The 19,125-nt window shown below is 42.9% G+C and overlaps 2 protein-coding genes across 2 annotated transcripts in view; one reads left to right on the top strand and one right to left on the bottom strand.

Annotated features, from left to right (window-relative positions):
- Positions 1–968: 968 nt before the first annotated feature.
- On the bottom strand, positions 969–4,385 carry LOC310803881 (tubulin beta-6 chain-like). Its single transcript, XM_083668832.1, has 4 exons — positions 4,296–4,385; positions 3,517–3,625; positions 3,261–3,371; positions 969–2,912 (listed from the first exon to the last, which is right to left on the bottom strand). Exons 1-4 carry the CDS (start codon positions 4,350–4,352, stop codon positions 1,765–1,767), a joined length of 1,425 nt encoding a protein of 474 aa, XP_083524958.1. The 5' UTR covers positions 4,353–4,385; the 3' UTR covers positions 969–1,764.
- Positions 4,386–7,597: 3,212 nt separating this feature from the next.
- The window catches only part of LOC310803470 (guanine nucleotide-binding protein G(s) subunit alpha), a 22,947-nt gene continuing 11,419 nt past the window's right edge, over positions 7,598–19,125 (top strand). The window contains exons 1-5 of the mRNA XM_083668247.1: positions 7,598–8,965; positions 10,590–10,662; positions 12,509–12,563; positions 12,747–12,866; positions 16,766–16,863. Coding sequence (XP_083524373.1) covers positions 8,827–8,965; positions 10,590–10,662; positions 12,509–12,563; positions 12,747–12,866; positions 16,766–16,863 — 485 coding nt within the window. The 5' untranslated portion in view covers positions 7,598–8,826. The remainder of the gene's footprint in view (positions 8,966–10,589; positions 10,663–12,508; positions 12,564–12,746; positions 12,867–16,765; positions 16,864–19,125) is intronic.

Here is a 19,125-nt window from a genome sequence, read left to right as displayed (position 1 = left end):
ATTATCAATGATTCTAACTAACTGTTATTTGACATCAGTTTTTCAGTTGTGATAATGAAATCATTAATCACACTGGCACTATTTGAATGGAACATTTCCATTCAATTAGTGCCAGTGTTTAGTTTACCATTTTGGTCTATGAACATTTTCAAAAATGTTTATGTTCTCACATCTCCTTGTGGCATACATGGTGAGGAAGATTATCTATGCCAATTTGAATGAATACATCAAGCCAATAATAAGAAAATGTGGCTAATAATTCTGTGCATTATAACTGCATTAGACATGAACATACATATGACATCATAACCCACATTCACAAGTGGGTTACATAATTCTCCTGAACCTCTAGTTCATTAGTCTACAGTCTACATTATGCTTGGCACAGGGCAACAGCCACGTCGAAAGTGCTTATCAAGTAGTACAACAGGGTCAGTTCTGTGTAATCTCCCTCTGTCAGGCATGAAAAGTGGGAGGGAATTACATGTACAGCATGTGCCAACTTTGTACAGAGTAACCTATTACTGTGCTCTATGGGACATGCTTCATGACATAACCCCAATTCACACTACGGAGCCGAACTGAGCTGAGCTTAGTGGACTGGCCTGGTTCAGCATCCACCATAGTTGATGTAACAGTCTTGGAAAGGACAGTGTGAAAGGGAAATATCAGAGCCAGTAAGTAAGGTTTGGGTTTGCCCTGTATTGTGTAAAAGCCCATAGTTGTGTGAATGGTCCTGTTGGTAATTGACAGATATCAGAATCACATTGTTCATACTTTAATAGCAATGAGAGTGCACTTCCTATACACACACAAAATAAGCACCAAAAAATGGTGGTTGTAATGGAGTATTCAATATTATATCAACATCAATATTTTCATATAAAAAATGTTCATATTACATGTAATTTTCATTAACATAAGAATGGCATTTCTTTTTTATTCAACGTCAAAGAAATCTAAGTCAGGAGGTTTTACTTTTTTTTTATTGATATCACCTTGATATTTTCACAAACACACATGCATGTTCAAAATAATCTAAGAATATTAAATGAAACACCAATGAAAGAATCTACGAGTGGACTGAACAACTAGGCTTTCAGTATCAACGCACTTAAGATGTCTTTACCAACAGTCACATTTGTGTTCCTGTGTTTTCAGAGAATAGACATACGAAACAAATTAAATAAAATACATAATATATGTTAAATTTCCCATTTATATACAAATATTTTATTCATGACACCATATATCTAAAACAAGCTTGGACAACCTTTACAATATAGACTTTGTCTGAATGTCTAGTGGTAAATATATAACACAAGATACAGTTATGCACACAATTAACACTGTATTTCCAGGCCCTGTCACTGCACTGAACATTTCATTAAGTAGGAGATTTTCCTCTGTTCACCGCCCATTGCATACTAAGAAAACTATTTTTTGTTGCAACAGACTACGGCCATGTCCAGAAACAACCCGTGGCCCTTTGTCTTAGATTGTGTGGATCTGAAAGGTTTGGGATGGTATAAGTAAGATGGTAGTAGCTTCAGCTTGCTCTATTATGGGCAAGATGGAATGTTTGCCATGTGGCTCACACCTATCCAATTCTTTCAGATCTATAGAAGTGTCTTGCGTGAAGGAAATAGTTGTTGTTTCTGGACAGGGCCAGTCTAGCAGATTTTTCCTGGCACAGCCCTCCTACTCGGAACATAGAACTGAACAACATGGCACTATCGGCCACAATCCATCCTCTATTCAATTTTAATTTTCAGAAGTTGTCTCAGTCACAGTCATTGTCTCAGTCTTAGTTTCTGTCATTGACTGATATGTTGTTGTGACTGGTGACGGTCCCTCTTCCTCTTCCTCATCCACCTCCGGTTCCCATTCCTCCAGGTCAGCCGTGGCATCCTGGTACTGCTGGTACTCAGACACCAGGTCATTGAGGTTGTGTTCTGCCTCTGTAAACTCCAGCTCATCCATGCCCTCCCCTGTGTACCAGTGTAGGAAGGCCTTGCGTCGGAACATGACTGAAAACTGCTCACCCACACGTTTAAATATCTCCTGTATGGCCGTGTTGTTGCCTATGAAGGTTGAGGCCATTTTCAGCCCCCGGGGTGGGATATCACACACAGATACTTTGACATTGTGTGGAATCCAGTCTACAAAGCAGTTGCTGTTTTTCTGCTGAATGGCCAACATCTGCTCGTCTACCACTTTGGTGGACATCTTCCCACGGAACATCCCAGCGACAGTGAGATAACGGCCCCTACGGGGGTCGCAGGCCGTCATCATGTTGCGGGCGTCAAACATCTGTTGGCAGAGCTCAGGTACAGTGAGAGCGCTGTACTGCTGGCTGCCCCGCGCCGTCAGAGGGGCGAAGCCTGGCATGAAGAAGTGCAGACGTGGGAATGGCACCATGTTGACAGCCAGCTTCCTCAGGTCTGCGTTGAGCTGGCCGGGGAATCTCAACGAGGTGGTGACCCCGCTCATGGTCATCGACACCAGGTGGTTGAGGTCGCCGTAGGTGGGCGTGGTCAGTTTCAAGGTACGGAAACAGATGTGATAAAGGGCCTCGTTATCAATGCAGAAGGTTTCATCCGGGGTCTCTATGAGCTGGTGGATGGACAGAGTGGCGTTGTAGGGCTCCACCACTGTGTCTGAGACTTTAGGCGAGGGCATGACGCTGAAACTGTTCATGATACGGTCAGGGTACTCCTCCCGGATCTTGTTCATGACGAGGGTGCCCATGCCAGAACCGGTTCCCCCGCCCAGCGAGTGGACAAACTGGAAGCCCTGCAGGCAGTCACAGCTCTCACATTCGTTCCGGACGCGGTCCATCACTTGCTCCACCAGCTCGGCGCCCTCTGTGTAGTGACCCTTCGCCCAGTTATTTCCAGCACCAGAGTTTCCTGTTCCACAGACACACAGGAAAATAGAAGAAATGTGCATAATCATTTTAGTTGTGTGACTTGCAGATACTCACGCATAATCCTCACTCATCACTATAGGGCTTCTATCAAACAGCTACCAAATCACAAAAGATCCCATTCTATATCATCATTGCATAACACTGTTATCAATAAATAAATAACATACGTATCATACAAAGTAAATCTATTCATGTATACACATTGTTTCATCAATATGTGCATCGCTGTACAGTACTGTATGTTGAACACAGCTGTTGATGCTCTATTATCACACAGAAAAGTGTTCCCTCCCATCATCAACACATTTGAATAGATAGTTTCCCTAACCATGGATGAAGTTGTCTGGCCGGAAGAGTTCCCCCATGTGGCTACACCTGATACTGTCCATGGTTCCAGGTTCCAGGTCAATGAGCAGGGCTCTGGGCACATACTTCCCACCTGGAAACAGAGATGTGACAGAATTTTAGCAAGCTATTCAATCAGGTTTCCTAGATAGCTAGGAAATCATCTTGTTCTGCACCATAGGATCATAGGAGTAAAAAGTTGAATGGCCTTTTGTCCATCTGACTTCTCTATCTCTTACCCTGTGCCTCGTTGAAGTATACATTGAGCCTCTCAAGCTGAAGGTCAGAGTCTCCCTCATAGATGCCTGTGGCATTGAGTCCATGTTCCTCGCTGATCACCTCCCAAAACTGTAAACAAATGGTGGGGGACATTGTAATGTCATTGCAACAGACAGATGGTCTTATCATTTGTCCTGCACCATACCACACCAACCCTCATACAGCACACACATGACGTCAGGCTGCACACAAAGAGTGGTGAATCATGGTATCTTATGGTTTCACTTGCTGCTTTACTGGAGGCCATGATAAAAATGTCCTGCCCACCCGTCTCGCTTGCCCCTTATCTCTCAGCAGAATGTGCCATGGGGAACACCCTCTGTCACTCACAACTGCCAGTCTGCCAGTGGCAATATGCCAAGTCACATTAACTATCAAAATACCCAATATTTTAAGTATTATTTGACATGAAGCTGAAACGAATTACACAATGTACACATAATGTAAATCCATTTACTTCAATACTTTTGTCAGTTAAGCCTTTGCATAGGTTTGTCTATGTTAATAGAATATGAATGGCATCAAACTCATCATCAAGTAGTATACTACACTGTATTTGTTTACTAAGTTTATGCGAACAAGAATACATCTTTGCCAGTATCCAAATGTCAAAAAAAGCCATTGGGAGTATGGTAACCATTTCCAATGAATAGCTATAGAAAACATTTGTTTTCAATATTTACCAAGCAGGAGTGAGTAAATCCTGATTTAATAAACTGAATTTATTGATGTATGTTACCTTTGAGCCGATCTGGTTTCCACATTGTCCAATCTGTAGATGTACAATTTCACGCATGGTGATGAAGCTAGAGCAGGCTACAGACAAGGGTCTCTGATGTACCACAGCCTACCCTCTAGCTTCACCCCCTCTTATATACTGCTGATGTCACTACCAGGGAGTCACCCACATTTTCAACTCACACTGATGACTACCATTATTGCATTTAGGGATTTGTTGCATCTTATAACAAATGTTTCAATCTTTGAAATAAACAGAGTATGAATGTTGGTATGGTATGCTGAACAGGGTTTTGAAGTTGAACATAAAGTGTCACGACGCAGAGAAATTCAGAGACATTCATATCTGATCAGTTATCAGTAATTGAACGTGCCTGAATTCACATTAGGTTGCCTTTATACCTGTGTAGTTATGCAATTGCACATCCAATATCATGCATCAACATAATGTATATGCAATAACAAAGCAAATACCAAAGTGCAATGTATCAACATGCTAAAACAATGCGTTGACTTATTACAGTCATCATAAAGTTACTACATGAATAGGGGAGACTTAATGCTGTGTTACTTCAGAATGTATTTTCAGCATGTTGCAGATCACTTTTAGAGATCAATAGATTTAGCTTGTGAGCAGTGGAGCACTCCAAATAATACTCCAATTTTGCAAACTGTTGCCTTATGAGGAATGTGAATGAGGAAGCTGAATGGCCAAGGAAGTGTAGTAAGATGAGAGAGACAGTCTGTCTCTCTGGTGTGTGTCTGATAACTCACACTCGCTGTATATAGCTTGTATCTGCAACGCTCAGACAGACAGTGAGGCAGCGGTCAGGACGTGTCAGTCTCTCTTCAACCAGGAGGAAACTGTCACAGACAAAGCCTACAAAGCATTGACAAGTCTTGATGCTTGAAAAGTCTCTAGGAGGCCATGTCTTTGTTTTGTCCTTTCAATTTGTGATAAAAAGACAAATGCCTTGATATATATATATATATACATTCAAATATCTTGATATATATATATATATATACATTCAAATATCTTGATATATATATATATGTATATATATATATGAGGTGATCATCATCAATCGACGTGTGACCATCTAGAGGAGAGGCAATTTAACAGTTGTAGAATTATCTTATTTTATTTCATTTTTGACCTATTCTTTGACCTACGGTATGGTTTGGTTTTGCTGTTAAATATCCCTTTACAGCTTATGTCAAATATATGCATATTGTATAACTGAGAGGCTCCTTTCACTACACAAGTCATTAGAGGTTTATTATTCACGCTACTTACATCTGCAAGAGTGTTTAATTGAATATAGCTGCAACAGAGATCTTGAGGGAAGGTTGCCATTATTTCCCCTGTACATGGGCTATATTCTACATGTAATGTTGATATCGCTTAGTCATTGTATAATTTGGGAAGGAGTGAATTAGTCCTGGACCCAGATCTGTCTGTGTGTTTGCACCTGCTACAGTCCCCCAAGAACCTGAAGGAAATGAGAGAAGAACACAAAGTTAAAGACTGCAATACAGGGCTACAGGAAATGGGTATGAAAATAGGCCTGTCTATGAATCAGAAGCAAATTAAATAACTGTGTAACAGGCAGGGTTCAAACCCCGGGTCTCCCACACCGGAGACCCAAACGTCTACCATTACGCCAAGAGGGCATCCTCAAGGTCCAAAGGCAACACTTGAGTTTATATGTCTCAGTCAGGGCTACCTCATCGTGAGAGAGCGATTCCAAATCACCTCCACTATATCTGCTACTGTAAATGGACAAGAAGTGTATTGACCCTTTGACCTGATGAAGAAGGGGAGGGCGCCATCCAGATCTACAGTGAGAAAACACAACACAAGTGTCATCATAAATAGGTTAGCGTAGACCACTTTCCTCTTTCAATATTGCAAACTTGCTAAACCAAAAAGCACAGTAATGAAACTGTTTGTAATTAACAATATAGCATTTATTTATTAACACCTTTTGAAACACAAAACCAAGAATCCAGGAGAAATAGAACAGGGTAATCACCGTGCAGCCTCAGAATCGATACATTTGTAACCAAATACTGCCTCCTACTGGTAGGTGTTGGAAATTGTATTTGCAAGTACAGTAAATTGGATACAACTATGGTGAATCGTTCTTGATATCATTTATTCACTGATAGAAATATAGTGTAATCCTAGTCCTAATCTTATTCCTCATTCCTTTTCCAATGTACATTTCTCCAGGACTACATTTACATTAGTTCAAAGGCTTAATAGTGTGTTTTTTGTTATGACTGTTGCCCTGAACATACAGTACAAATGTCCCTATATTTGATAGACAACCCTCCATTCAAATAACAAGAGGATCAAGAGGGACATAATGGTAATCTAAGCTGCTGGAGGAAAACTCTAGATATTAGGCATAGAAGTGTATTGGCTGGTATTGGAGATCGGTTTGATTGTGATCTGTTACTTCTCTCCAGACAAGGTTACCCAACACGAGAGCCTGCATTCAAAGCACCTCTGCTACATTCCACCCATCTTTAACCTCCTCCATGGAGAGACCCATTGGACGCCACTGTAACCAATATGGATCGAACCTGGGTCTCCTACTTGACACATCCAAGTGTCTACCATTAGATATCCTTGAGGAGGGTGACATTCAGGCTCCAAATATCCAGGCAAGGTTACTGATCACATCTAAACTATGTATGTATGTATGTATGTATGTATGTATGTATGTATGTATGTGTGTGTGTGTGTGTGTGTGTGTGTGTGTGTGTGTATGTATACATATCTACAGTATGAACGTATGTATGTACAAGTGTATGTACCGTATATGTGTGTGTGTATGTATGTATGTATGTATTGCAGGATATGTACAGTGCATTAGTATTAACTAACAATTACTAGACCTAATGATAGTTAACTAGTTGAGCGGTTTGTCTTTCTACACAAGTGGAATAAGTACTGTTCCTTATTCCACTTATGTAATAACACAAACTCCATACACCATGCAATTACCAAATTACTATGTAATAACATGTTGTTAGATGGGTAGTTACGGTGTTATAACACAGGTACAGTATACAGGAAACTTAATGTGTTTAATGTAAACTTCATATAAGTGTTACCTTTTTTATTTGTATTTCTACACATAAATAGTGATGACACTCAGCTATGATGAGCATTTCTTCAAAGAGGGCGCCTTTTCTCTTCGGAATCGCAACTTCATGACGTTTTGGGCAATCATGTGATTAGACTCTGGTCGTTCCCAGGGTTCAGTGAGAGCTGTTTGCCCCACCCCATCTCTTCAACGCTATCTATCTCAATGTACAATTCTCAGAGAAAAGGAAAAAAATACCAAAAAATACTTCAAAGAAACGATTCTATTCATATTTATTCACGAGCAGATCTGGCCTGTCCATGACAAAATAACTGTCATCGTTGGATTAGTGATTATAAACCGCGGTATGTTCACATCTATATGCACATGTATATCTACCATACGAATTCATAAGGAATACAAAGCTCAGACTGACAGCAGGCTCTACCTGCGCGAAAGAGGAAAATAACGGAGGATTTCCATAAATATATCTGAAACGGGGAAATTGCATTACATACAAGAAGAGCTACTGGAGTCATTGTTCGCCCGGAAAAGCTTACCGATGTGAGGAGAAATACAAATTACAGCGGTAAAGAAAAAGACGGAGAAGGGCCTTTTTGGTCTGGACAAACCCCAAAAGCAACCAACATCTGTGACGAGTAGAGGAAATAAATTAATATCGGTGACTAAAACAGGATATAATTGACAAGGTTACAACAAAACGTTTTGTGACGGATTTAAAGACATTCGGATCAAGAAGGAAGCTTGGCGTAATGATTCACATGCCGTCATTTTAGTGGAAATATTTATTTTAAATTTTTCTTATCCACCCTCTGCTTTGCTAGTCTCGGTGTGGTGGAGGACCGATTGCAAAAGAATAGATATTCTATTCTAGGCTTTGATGTAACTGTACATATTTTGAATGGCAGTAGTCGGATTTCTACCCGTGAAACCGATGATGGGTTCTAGAGGAGACATTTGCTAAAATTCTGTGTGGATTTCAGCTGCACAGCAAGACGTCGTGGGAATCCCGATCCCAAATCATTCATGTACATTGAGCGCTGAAGAAAAAAATCATATTCATATTGAAATTAATCTTGATGACTTCATTGCGGATTTACAGTGAAAACATTATAGGAATCAACCGTCTGAGGGGGCGGCCCGGGTGTCGTCATTAGCACTACCACACTGCTCTCACCTAATGATATGTATAGATAATTAGCAGTAATAACTGTGATATTACGGTGTGGGGAGGTTTTTTTTCATAATCTACAGGTTTCTTTTGTTTTATTTGCCACTGGCAATATAGTCCTAGATGTCACTAATCTTGAGCAAGGTGTTTTTCTCTTGGGCCAATCTAGGAATTTAGAATTGTTTATTTATTATAATAATCCCCCCCTCCCCCGAACCTTTTATTGGGTTTTTGGGAAGATGGGTTGTCTGGGCAATAGTAAGACCGAAGACCAACGTAATGAGGAGAAGGCACAGAGAGAAGCAAACAAAAAGATAGAGAAACAGCTTCAAAAAGACAAACAGATATACCGAGCAACTCACCGGCTACTACTATTGGGTAGGTTTCTTGAAATGCTTAGTAATTGGTGTCTAAAGTGTCTAGTGTTGTATGATGTGCCACACAATTTCTCTTGTGACATTTTAGGGTGACAATTGTATGACATATGCCTAGTTTACTAGACAGTTATCATACATTCCCTTTAGGTAATTGCGATGGCTCTCTTCCATATCTCATTGCAATTGGTTATTTTGGGGTTTGATGTGATTTGATTATTGATCACCTATATGTGGGCCTATTTTTCAATACAGTATTTTCCATGTGTCAATGCACGCCTGTCATTTGAGTCGCGCTGCATGATTTGCGCCCGTATTTGCAGCATTGTTTCTCTTTCCAGAACAAGGTTGCTTAAAATTCTTGCCTGCCTTGTATGTGTGTTTATGGTTATTATTATGACATAGATGGTGACTTGAATCAAATGAATCAAATTCGATGACTAGTGTCTGAGCGTTAATCATCTATCCAATACACAACTCTAGGCCTCAGGATCCTGCTGTTATGATGGTTCTAACGTTCTCCTGGAGAGAGTACCTTCACATATTCCAATGTATTAACAATGGTCATTCTGGGAACAGGTCTTTTCTTAAAGGCCTTTTAATCAATTGAAGTCACTCCACACATCCACACAGATGATCAGAACACAAAGATGATCAGACATCTTTAAAGTCCAGTGATACTGTACATAATGATGCCCCCTTTGTAGTAGTAACTCTGTGATTACCTAACAGCACTGACATAGTGAAATAGCCTACACAAACCCTTCAACTCCATATACCGTGATGCAATCACCTTTCATTTTCATTTTGCAAGTGTTCCATTTCTCCATGTTTGGAGATCAGCTGTTCTGATTCTGAACCAACCAGCATGTTCTCAACATTCCAACATACAGTTCAGTCTGCTTCAGGCTTTACATGGATGGCACTGGTCAGTTGTCTGGTCAGTTGTCATGGCACTGGTCAGCTGTCTGCTTCTTTCCACCACTGCTACTGCTGCTCATCTCTATTGCAGAAAATGACCTGCAGTGATTGTCTTATAAAAGACATCAATTAGACTCACTTATCTTACTCAGTTAAAAGATGGCCTCTCAGTGCACACTGAATCCAGGCCCTATAATTAAGTGTCTTTCCCCCGACAACATGGGTGTCCAATTTTGGCCAATGAGGGCTCGAGTGTGCACTGGCTTTTGTTCCTGCCCAGCACTAGCCTACCTTATTTAACCAATCATACAATTTAATCCAGAGAACAATTAATTGAATCAAGTGTGTTTGTGTTGGGCCGCAACAAAAGTCAGCACCCACTGCAGCTCTTCTTGGTCAAGATGGTTTACTGACACATCATGACCATGGATATCTATCTGTCATGGGTTTAGGGCTATGTCTGCAGAACTTGTAGGCACAGACTATGTCACTGTTATCCCTATGTACTGTATAGAGGTTGATGTTGGTCAATTATCTAGTGAAGTTTGATATTCTTTGAAGATGGCCAGGGTATTGCATTCATGATTCACATGTTACCTCAGGGGAATCGTTGATACCAATGAGCCACTACTGTCACGTGAGTTTTTTTTTGTTTTTGTTTTTGAAGGCCTCTTTTACTTATCTCTCCCTGTCCTTTCTGTCTACAGGAGCTGGTGAATCCGGGAAGAGCACGATAGTCAAACAGATGCGAATTCTGCATGTTAATGGCTTCAATGCAGAGTAAGTATTATTTCCCCCCTATTTCTTTGTCAACCTTTGCTAAGATGTCATACACATCCTGTTTCTTAGGAACCACTGAAGGCCTCAGGCTCCTAATGTTCTTATGTTACAATAATAAGGCTATACTTAGTCTAAGGTTGGTATTCAATCAAAGCTGGTTTCCAGCATCAGACCAAAGAAAAATACTTATCTTGTGCTGTGAGAAAGTATGTTTACATCATATTATATATCAGTTTATATCGACTGATTGAATGAACCCTAATTCCCTAGAGTTTGGGAAGGGCATGCCAAGGTCACTTAAAAGTCTTTGGGTCCAGGGTGACAAATAAGTTATACAAGAAGAAAAAAAACTTGCATCAGAGGTAAACAACAAACGACATTCGGCATTCACCCTCGTCAGGGAAAGTCATGGAGTCAATGTAGTATTTCAAACCCTGGCAACGAACTGTGCTAGACAAGCAGTGATTTGCCACCACCTTTTGCTTTTCTCATCAATCTGAGTTAATAGAGACTCAATTTCTGTGGATTCTGAGGTGAAGTCTACTTAGTACTATTGGATTGTTCATATTAGGCCATATTACCATGCATTAGTCCCGTTTAGCCACTAGCCAGATGCTGATCACCTTGCCGACATACCTTTAACCAACGTCAGGAGAAGCTTAGAAATAAGTCTTCCTTCTAATTAATGATTTTGATCATTCAAGAACTTCAGGCTTCCTTCTAGTCAATGATTCTGGTCATTCCAGAATTTCAAGCTCCCTTCTAGTCAATGATTCCGATCATTACAGAACTACAGAACAGCCACACAGCCTTGGCTACTACATATGGAACAGTTATCAGTTATTTCCTATTGATATGGTGAAAAAGCTTTTTGATGCAGTGTAATTGCTAGTCTATGTTATATATTCTACTTTCCACCTCTGTCCAAGGAATGGGATTTGTTATGAGGCAATGTACCTGTATGCCTTTCATATGCATATACAAATCCATGAGGGATGAATGAAAGCACATAAAGCTGCTCCAACCAGGTGAAATCAAAATTACACACATAAGAATCATCAAGGATAAAGACACAATAAAGTCAACATACATTTCTCCTCAGACTTGATGTGACTCTATTGTGTTAGCCCAGGGACAGCCAGTGCTGGTCAGTACTAGGTGCAGGAGAGGAGAATGAGGACAGGAGGAAATGGAGTTGGGGAGTGATAGAAAAAATACAAAAAGGGGATAAGAAGGGAACAGGAGGAGGAGAAGAGAGTGGTTTAGCAGAGGTGAGAAGAGATTGGTATGCCAGTGTATTTCCAACAGGGTGTTCTGGGGGTCTTGGTGTGAGGAATGTAGTGTCTCCTCTCCTCTCCTCTCAGTCATGCACTGCTCTCTGAAACTCTGGTAATCTGATGAAGGAGTGAGACAAGAGACCAATCTGTCATGTCAACTCCAAAACTGTTCACTCCCCCACCATTCTCACCATGCCGCATCTCCAATGCTGAAAAGTTAAGATAATGTGAAGTCTTAGTATGTAAGTGTGACAGACGGGGTTCGATCCAGGTCTCCCACATGGAAGACCCAAGCATCTACCATTAGGCCACATCCTCAAAGTCAGAGGGTGCTTGAGTTTATATGTCTCAGGCAGGGCTACCTCATCACAAGAGCGTGATTCCAAATAAGGTTAGGCTACAACATGTAGGAGGGAGTGGAGTTAAACAATAAGTGAGATAGACAATGTAATCCCAGTCTCAAGTGCTCATACAAATGTGTAGATTATGACCATTTGGTAACATGTCATAAAACAGTCACTCACTTTCTAATCTATCTGAGTCTAAACATGTTCTTTCATTCTTTACAGGGAGAAAAAACAGAAGATTCACGACATAAAAAATAACATTAAAGAAGCTATAGAGGTATGGGGGTCATTTTTGTCTTCTTCTTTTTTTCGTGCTACATTTGAGTCTTCAGTGGTCCAGTTGTTGTGATATTGAAATCTAATACTTTTGGATGTTGATATATATTGAAAAGCTAAATCTGTCTTAGTCAATCGATGCTAGTAAATTAGCTGAATGTTTTGCTCTTTTCTCCCCATTCAGACTATAGTAACAGCCATGGGTACGCTCGCGCCCCCATGCCAGATAGCCAACCCAGCAAACCAGTTCCGAATCGAATACGTCCTGAACCTAGTAAATCAAAAGGATTTTGAATTTACACCAGTAAGTATTTACGTCAGATTAATAAATTAGGTGTCATTGTTCCTGTCATGTTTGAATGTTTTAGGGCCTCTAACTGACCTTGGACATTAAGTAGCCTCCATCTGGTCACTGGAGTCCTCAAAGCTTTCAGCTGTTAAAACCATGCTACTGTATATTAGCTGTTGAAACGATGAAAATCATTTGAACATTTAATTTGGCATGTTACAATTGCAAGGACTCGAAAACTATGCAAACAAGAGCTAGTCACCAGCCAGCGAGTCAGCCAGCTAGCCAATTAGCCAGCCAATCAGCCAGTGAAACACCAGCCTTACGATCTATGGGGCTGTCTGTGGTTTGTGGTTCAGTAATTAGCAGGTGTACTCCCCTTGGGATCCTGACAATTGAATGAGCCTCTCACCTGAGAGATGCATGCTGCCTATTAACACAGATTGTGTTTAATAACCCTAAATGGGTCTGCTGGGACCTCACCTCCTGAAGCACAGGGATCCACAGGGGTTTCCCTCGGAGCTGCAGTCAGCTCCAGGGGCATGCAATCAGGTCCTGCCACATATAGTATTCACTGTCTACAGGGCAGGCCTAACTAAGATTACTTGTATGTTTGAAAAATTGATTATATGTCATGCATAACATTAGGGAAATGTAGGCTATCGTTTGAATTTGTATTTTATTTCAATGACCAATATATGCTAAACTTTGAAAGACCTAATGGTTTTGGCATTAGGAAGACTCCTGTGGTGGGACTCTCAGAGACCAATGTGGGAGGGAAGCAGTAGTGGACACAGTGGCAGTGGTCCTGTCTGGCTCAGTCGTAAGAGCATGGTGCTAGCAACGCTTGGGTTGGGGCTTTGGTTCCCGCTGTGACCATATATACAAAAAATGTATGCACTAACTGTACTGTAAGTTCCTTTGGATAAAAGTGTCTGCTTCATGGCATATACTGTATATAACAGTGTGTGGGGATTTGACAGAATAATCACAGCAGAAGTGAGAGCGTCTTATCTGGTTGTTAGTGGTTAAAGGCATTGCCACAACTGTTGACTTCAGTTCCTAGTTCCAAAACTGGAATGGGTGCAGTTCACAAGAGGGTAGAGGTCTGCATCTCTCTCTCTCTCTCTCTCTCTCTCTCTCTCTCTCAGGCTTCTCTCTACGATGCTGTTGTTAAATTGACATGGAACTTCAAGGTTTCTCTCTCAAGCTACTTATTCCCAATGCTTGGTTCTTAGGGTGATGCAGTCCTGCTTGTGTATTAGCATGCAGCTACATTTCATTTTACATGATTGGTATTGGAATGGATATGCGATAATCTGACCTATTTTTCAGAATGTTTTCAGAACAATGCTTTCGATATGTTTTTTTCTCCAGCATGTTTTTGAAAGGATTATGGGTAACTGGCCCAGTCCATTTGTTGTTGAACTTCCAGTTCCTGGAAGGTTTCAAAAACAATACTGTAGTAACATCCTTGTTCCGCTTAAAGAGTCGATTGAAAAGGATAATATGACAGGAGGAAATAAATGATATTCTACATGGAGAGGATGAAGCCTGATACTTGCCATTTTATCCAAAGCCACTTACTATACAATGAGTGAAGACATTCTTTTGTATATATGGTCCCAGCGGGAATCAAACCTACAACCTTGATAGCACCATGCTCTACCAACTGAGCCAGCACCAGCCTACAGTTCCTGTATGTATTGTATTGCACAGGGTTTCTAGAGCATAGTCTGAATATTTGTATGTAAGCAACAGTCCCCTTGTTACTTGTTACGCCATGGCAACTTTGTTATGCAGGCCTACCTGGGGCTGAGGCAGTGGCCAACTGACCCTCTCCTTTGGCTTAGACCAGACTCCTATTGTTTAAAGGCATGTTAGTAGAAGGTGTGGTATTAGAAATGTCTTCCAGCCAGGTGGTGATTGGTTACTGACTTGACTTCTCTGAAAGCATCTTAACTCATTAAACCCATGTTGGTTTGTGTGTTTTGGGCAGAGAATAGAATCGGATAGGCCACCTCTCCTCCTCCACCTCCTCCTCCCCCGTCTCTTGGCCTAAGGGCCTTACTGGGAACCAGTCTGACTGGTTGACGCCGCCGCGGCCGTTCAGGGCTGCTGGGGGGGAGGGAGGGAGGAGAGAGGGGGGAGGGAGGGAGGAGGGAGTGAAAACCAAGCCAGGGAGAGACGGGGCCTGATGTCCTGACTGACTGGCGGCTCAGACACATTTGACCGCTAAAAGTTGTTCTATGGACAGTGGCGGTCTCTGCTAGTCTTGCCGCAGATCTTGATGAGCTTTAGCCAATTCCCTTGGCTATTGTTGTCATGCCATAGACTACCTGCATGTCTCCCTCTCAAGAAAGGCTTGTATGCTGTGATGATGGTGCAACGTCATTCCAAGTGTACATTCAGGGCTCAGACTTTGCCTTGAGTGGAATGAAAGAGAGCACCACTGTGTAGAGCTGCCAGCCCTGGTCGCAAAGCTAGTGTGAACAAACACGCCATCAGTAGAAGTGAAGAGAACGAGTTGATTCACTGTCACACCGAGGGGGGATACTTCCTGGCATACTGTCCTATGCTAGCACCTAGCATTCTGTTCTCCATCGATGCAGAGTGGCCCATAAGAGCAGCCAAGGCCTTACTAAAGTGATGGCTGTTATGTAAAATCCAGGCTGTGTGTGAGCGTGCATGTCTGTGTGCGCAAGTGTGTGCGCAAGTGTGTGTCTGTGTGTGTGTGTGTGTGTGTGTGAGTGAGTATCGCCTCCCATATCTGCATGAACTTGTTGGTCCACTCGGTTCGCTGTCCTTATCTGTCTCCTCTCAAGAGTGGCGTCTGTCTGTCTGTCTGTCTGCCTGTCTGTCTGTCTGCCTGTCTGTCTGTCTGTCCTCTGTCTGCCTGTCCGTCTGCCTGTCTGTCTGTCTGTCTGTCTGTCTGTCCTCTGTCTGCCCGTCTGTCTGCCTGCCTGCCTGTCTGTCTGTCTGTCTGTCTGTCTGTCTGTCTGTCTGTCTGCCCTCTGTCTGCCTGTCTGTCTGCATGTCTGTCCTCTGTCTGCCTGCCTGTCTGTCTGTCTGTCTGTCCTCTGTCTGCCTGTCTGTCTGTCTGTCTGTCTGTCTGCCTGTCTGTCTGTCTGTCCTCTGTCTGCCAGCCCGCTGGACCACTTGGATATCTGATGCAGTTGGTACGCTACAGAAGTGAATGTCAGTTAGGGTGACAGTGGGCTTAGTGACTGATAGACATAATCTGTAGCAGTGTAATAGCAGTTCTCTTTGCTCATATTAGAAAATATTCAAAATCCATTTCTCTTTTGTTTTCTGGGACTAAAGGCTTTGCTGTTATTTTGAACCATATAGGCTCACATATTGTCAAGGGAGAGCAAGTTGGTTCATATGGGAAGGGGTCTGTCATGTTGTCCCTCGATGTCTGTGTGTAAGTTTGGTTACTTCATTTGAAGGAGGTTTGGTTTGCATGAATGCTTTGTAGCTAACGTGGTGCTTCATTTCTCTTGACAACCCAGCCACACAGGTTTGTTTAAACTGACAAACACTTCCTCAGAGCTCTGCAGTGATTGGCTAGAGGAGTCCAGTACAGTGTTCCTTCCTCCTCTGGTCCACCACGACCAATGCACAGACCTGACCAATCAGATGTCAGATGTCTATGCGGACCAGGCTTGGTCTTCATTTATATTCAGTCAATTCAGGAAGTGATTTTAATGGTAAAAAAACGTTGATGTAAAAAGCTTCTTGATTTTCCGTTTATTGAGATTATCATTGTCAAAATAAACGCCCCATTTGCAATCATTGAATTGTACTTCGACTGAAGCGAATGAATGTAAATTCAGAGGAGCCCAACCCTGCCATGGCTGTGCCCGGACCCAGAGCTCTAGCTGTGTGCTCTCTCTCTCTCTCTCTTCCAGGAGTTCTATGAGCATGCAAAGAGCCTATGGCAAGACGACGGGGTGAAGGCCTGCTTCGAGAGATCCAATGAGTACCAGCTGATCGACTGTGCACAGTAGTAAGTCGAAACCCCTTTCATACTCCCTCCCTCCTCTGTCCCCTCTGTGAAACACACACACACACACACACACACACACACACACACACACACACACACACACACACACACACACACACACACACACACACACACACACACACACACACCACACACACACACACACACACACACACACACACACACACACACACATATAAGGCATAAATATGTTACAAAGTATACTTATCTTCTTTGATACTCACTAGGGCATCATATGATGCAATTCCAGTGCTTTTGGGAGAATAGGTTCGTTGCATCGAGTTGTTTTATTTGTAGCGAAATTATTGAAATGTTTTGGTGCTAACTTGCAACCATGCCGTTTGGTGTGCTTGTGTCTTGTGTATTTGCGAATGCGTGTGATTTCTGTATACCGATTCAGTCACGATGGGTTGGGAGGCCACAGTTAAGTAATTTTTTCCTTCATCAAACTTGAGCTTCCCTTCCCTTTCTCTCTCTCTCTCTCTCTCTCTCTCTCTCTCTCTCTCTCCCTCTCCCTTCCTCTCTCTCTCTCTCTTTCTCCCCCTCTCCCCCCCCCTCTCTCTCTCTCTCTGCTCCTAGCTTCTCCTCCTCTCTGGTATTTTTTTCGTATCCGTCGTTTGATCTCCGTCAGGCCTGCCTCTGTTATAAGGCATGCAGTGGTCACATGAAGCCAGAGTTCTTGGAAGGCGGAGGCTCAGGGGGGGATGTCAGTAGAGCCTCCCAGGCAGGCAGGCAGCAGGCAAGCAGACAAGCAGGCAGGCAGACAGACAGGCAGGCAAGCAAGCAAGCAGGCAGGCAGGCAGGCAACAGGCAAGCAGGCAGGCAGGCAGGCAGGCAGGCAGACAGTCATGCAGGCAGCTAGATGATCATCATGAAAACCCTCCCTTGTATGAAATGTGATTATGCTCCCTGTTTCTCAGACCAGGAGAGGCAGAGATGGTACAGACAGGGTAGAAGGTAGAGAAGGTAGCAGAGTTGCAGGAGGCTAATGGAGAATACGTGAAGGAGAGAGGGCCTTCCTGCATTGCGGGGTATAGCCTGTGTCAGATGTCGGACGGACAAAGCTCTCCTCTCCTCTCCTCTCCTCTCCTTTCCTTTCCTCTCCTCTCGTCTCGTCTCCTCTCTTCTCCTCTCCTCCCCGCCCCTCTCCTCTCCTGCTCTCCTCCCTTCTCCTCCTCTCCTCCTCTCCTGCTCTCCTCCCTTCTCCTCCCCTCTCATCCTCTTCTCTCCTCCCCTACCGTCCTCTCCTCCTTCCCTCTCCCCCTCTCCTCTCCTCTCCTGCTCTCCTCCCTTCTCCTCCTCCCCTCCTCTCCTGCTCTCCTCCCTTCTCCTCCTCTCCTCCTCTCCTCTCCCACACCCAGCAGCCTGTGTTGTGGATCAGATGCTGGGCTGGGTGGCCAGACCGGAAGTGCTCCCCTCCCCCCTATGTGTGCTTATGTAAACGGAGAAGCAGAGAAAGAGAGAGGGAGAGCTATTTTTAGTCTCAGGCTAGAGCTGCAGAAGGAGAAAGAATGAGCGAGTGTGTTGAGGAAAGAGAGAGAGAGAGAGAGAGAGAGAGTGAAAGAGAGATTGAGAGTGAGAGTGAAAGAGAGAGAGAGAGAGAGAGACAACTTTAGCATCATTGATGAAGGTGATGAAGGTGGAAAATGTCTCCATAAAGGCAGGCAGGGAAAGTGTGGGTGCTCCCCTAGCATTAGCCCCTCTCTCCTGGGCTGTGATAAGGAGCAGCGAGAGGAGAGGGTTGAAATGGCGATGCTGCTGCTACTGCTACTGCCTTCCTTCCCTCTGTTCCACTGAGGCAGGCCGTGGAAGCCTTTTTTTGCCCCGTCATGATCTCCGTTCTTTGGCTTTTGATTTGATTTGTTTTTGATGGTGCTTCCTGCGACATATTTGTTTGCTTGTTTGCTTGTTTGGTTGGTTGTTTGTTTATTTGTAAGGATGTTGTTGTCCTCGTGTACGTGTGGTTGTGTTCTATTGTCACCGTGGGATCTGGTGGTAGTCTAACTGTACTAAATCTGGTAGCCTAACTTTACTAAATCTGGTAGTCTAACTGTACTAGATCTGGTAGTCTAACTGTACTAGATCTGGTAGTCTAACTGTACTAGATCTGGTAGTCTAACTGTACTAGATCTGGTAGTCTAACTGTACTAGATCTGGTAGTCTAACTGTACTAGATCTGGTAGTCTAACTGTACTAGATCTGGTAGCCTAACTGTACTAAATCTGGTAGCCTAACTGTACT

This window comes from Argentina silus (genome assembly GCF_951799395.1).
Source record: "Argentina silus genome assembly, chromosome: 4".
NCBI lineage: Eukaryota > Metazoa > Chordata > Actinopteri > Argentiniformes > Argentinidae > Argentina > Argentina silus.
This window is presented reverse-complemented; position numbering and strand designations above follow the sequence as displayed.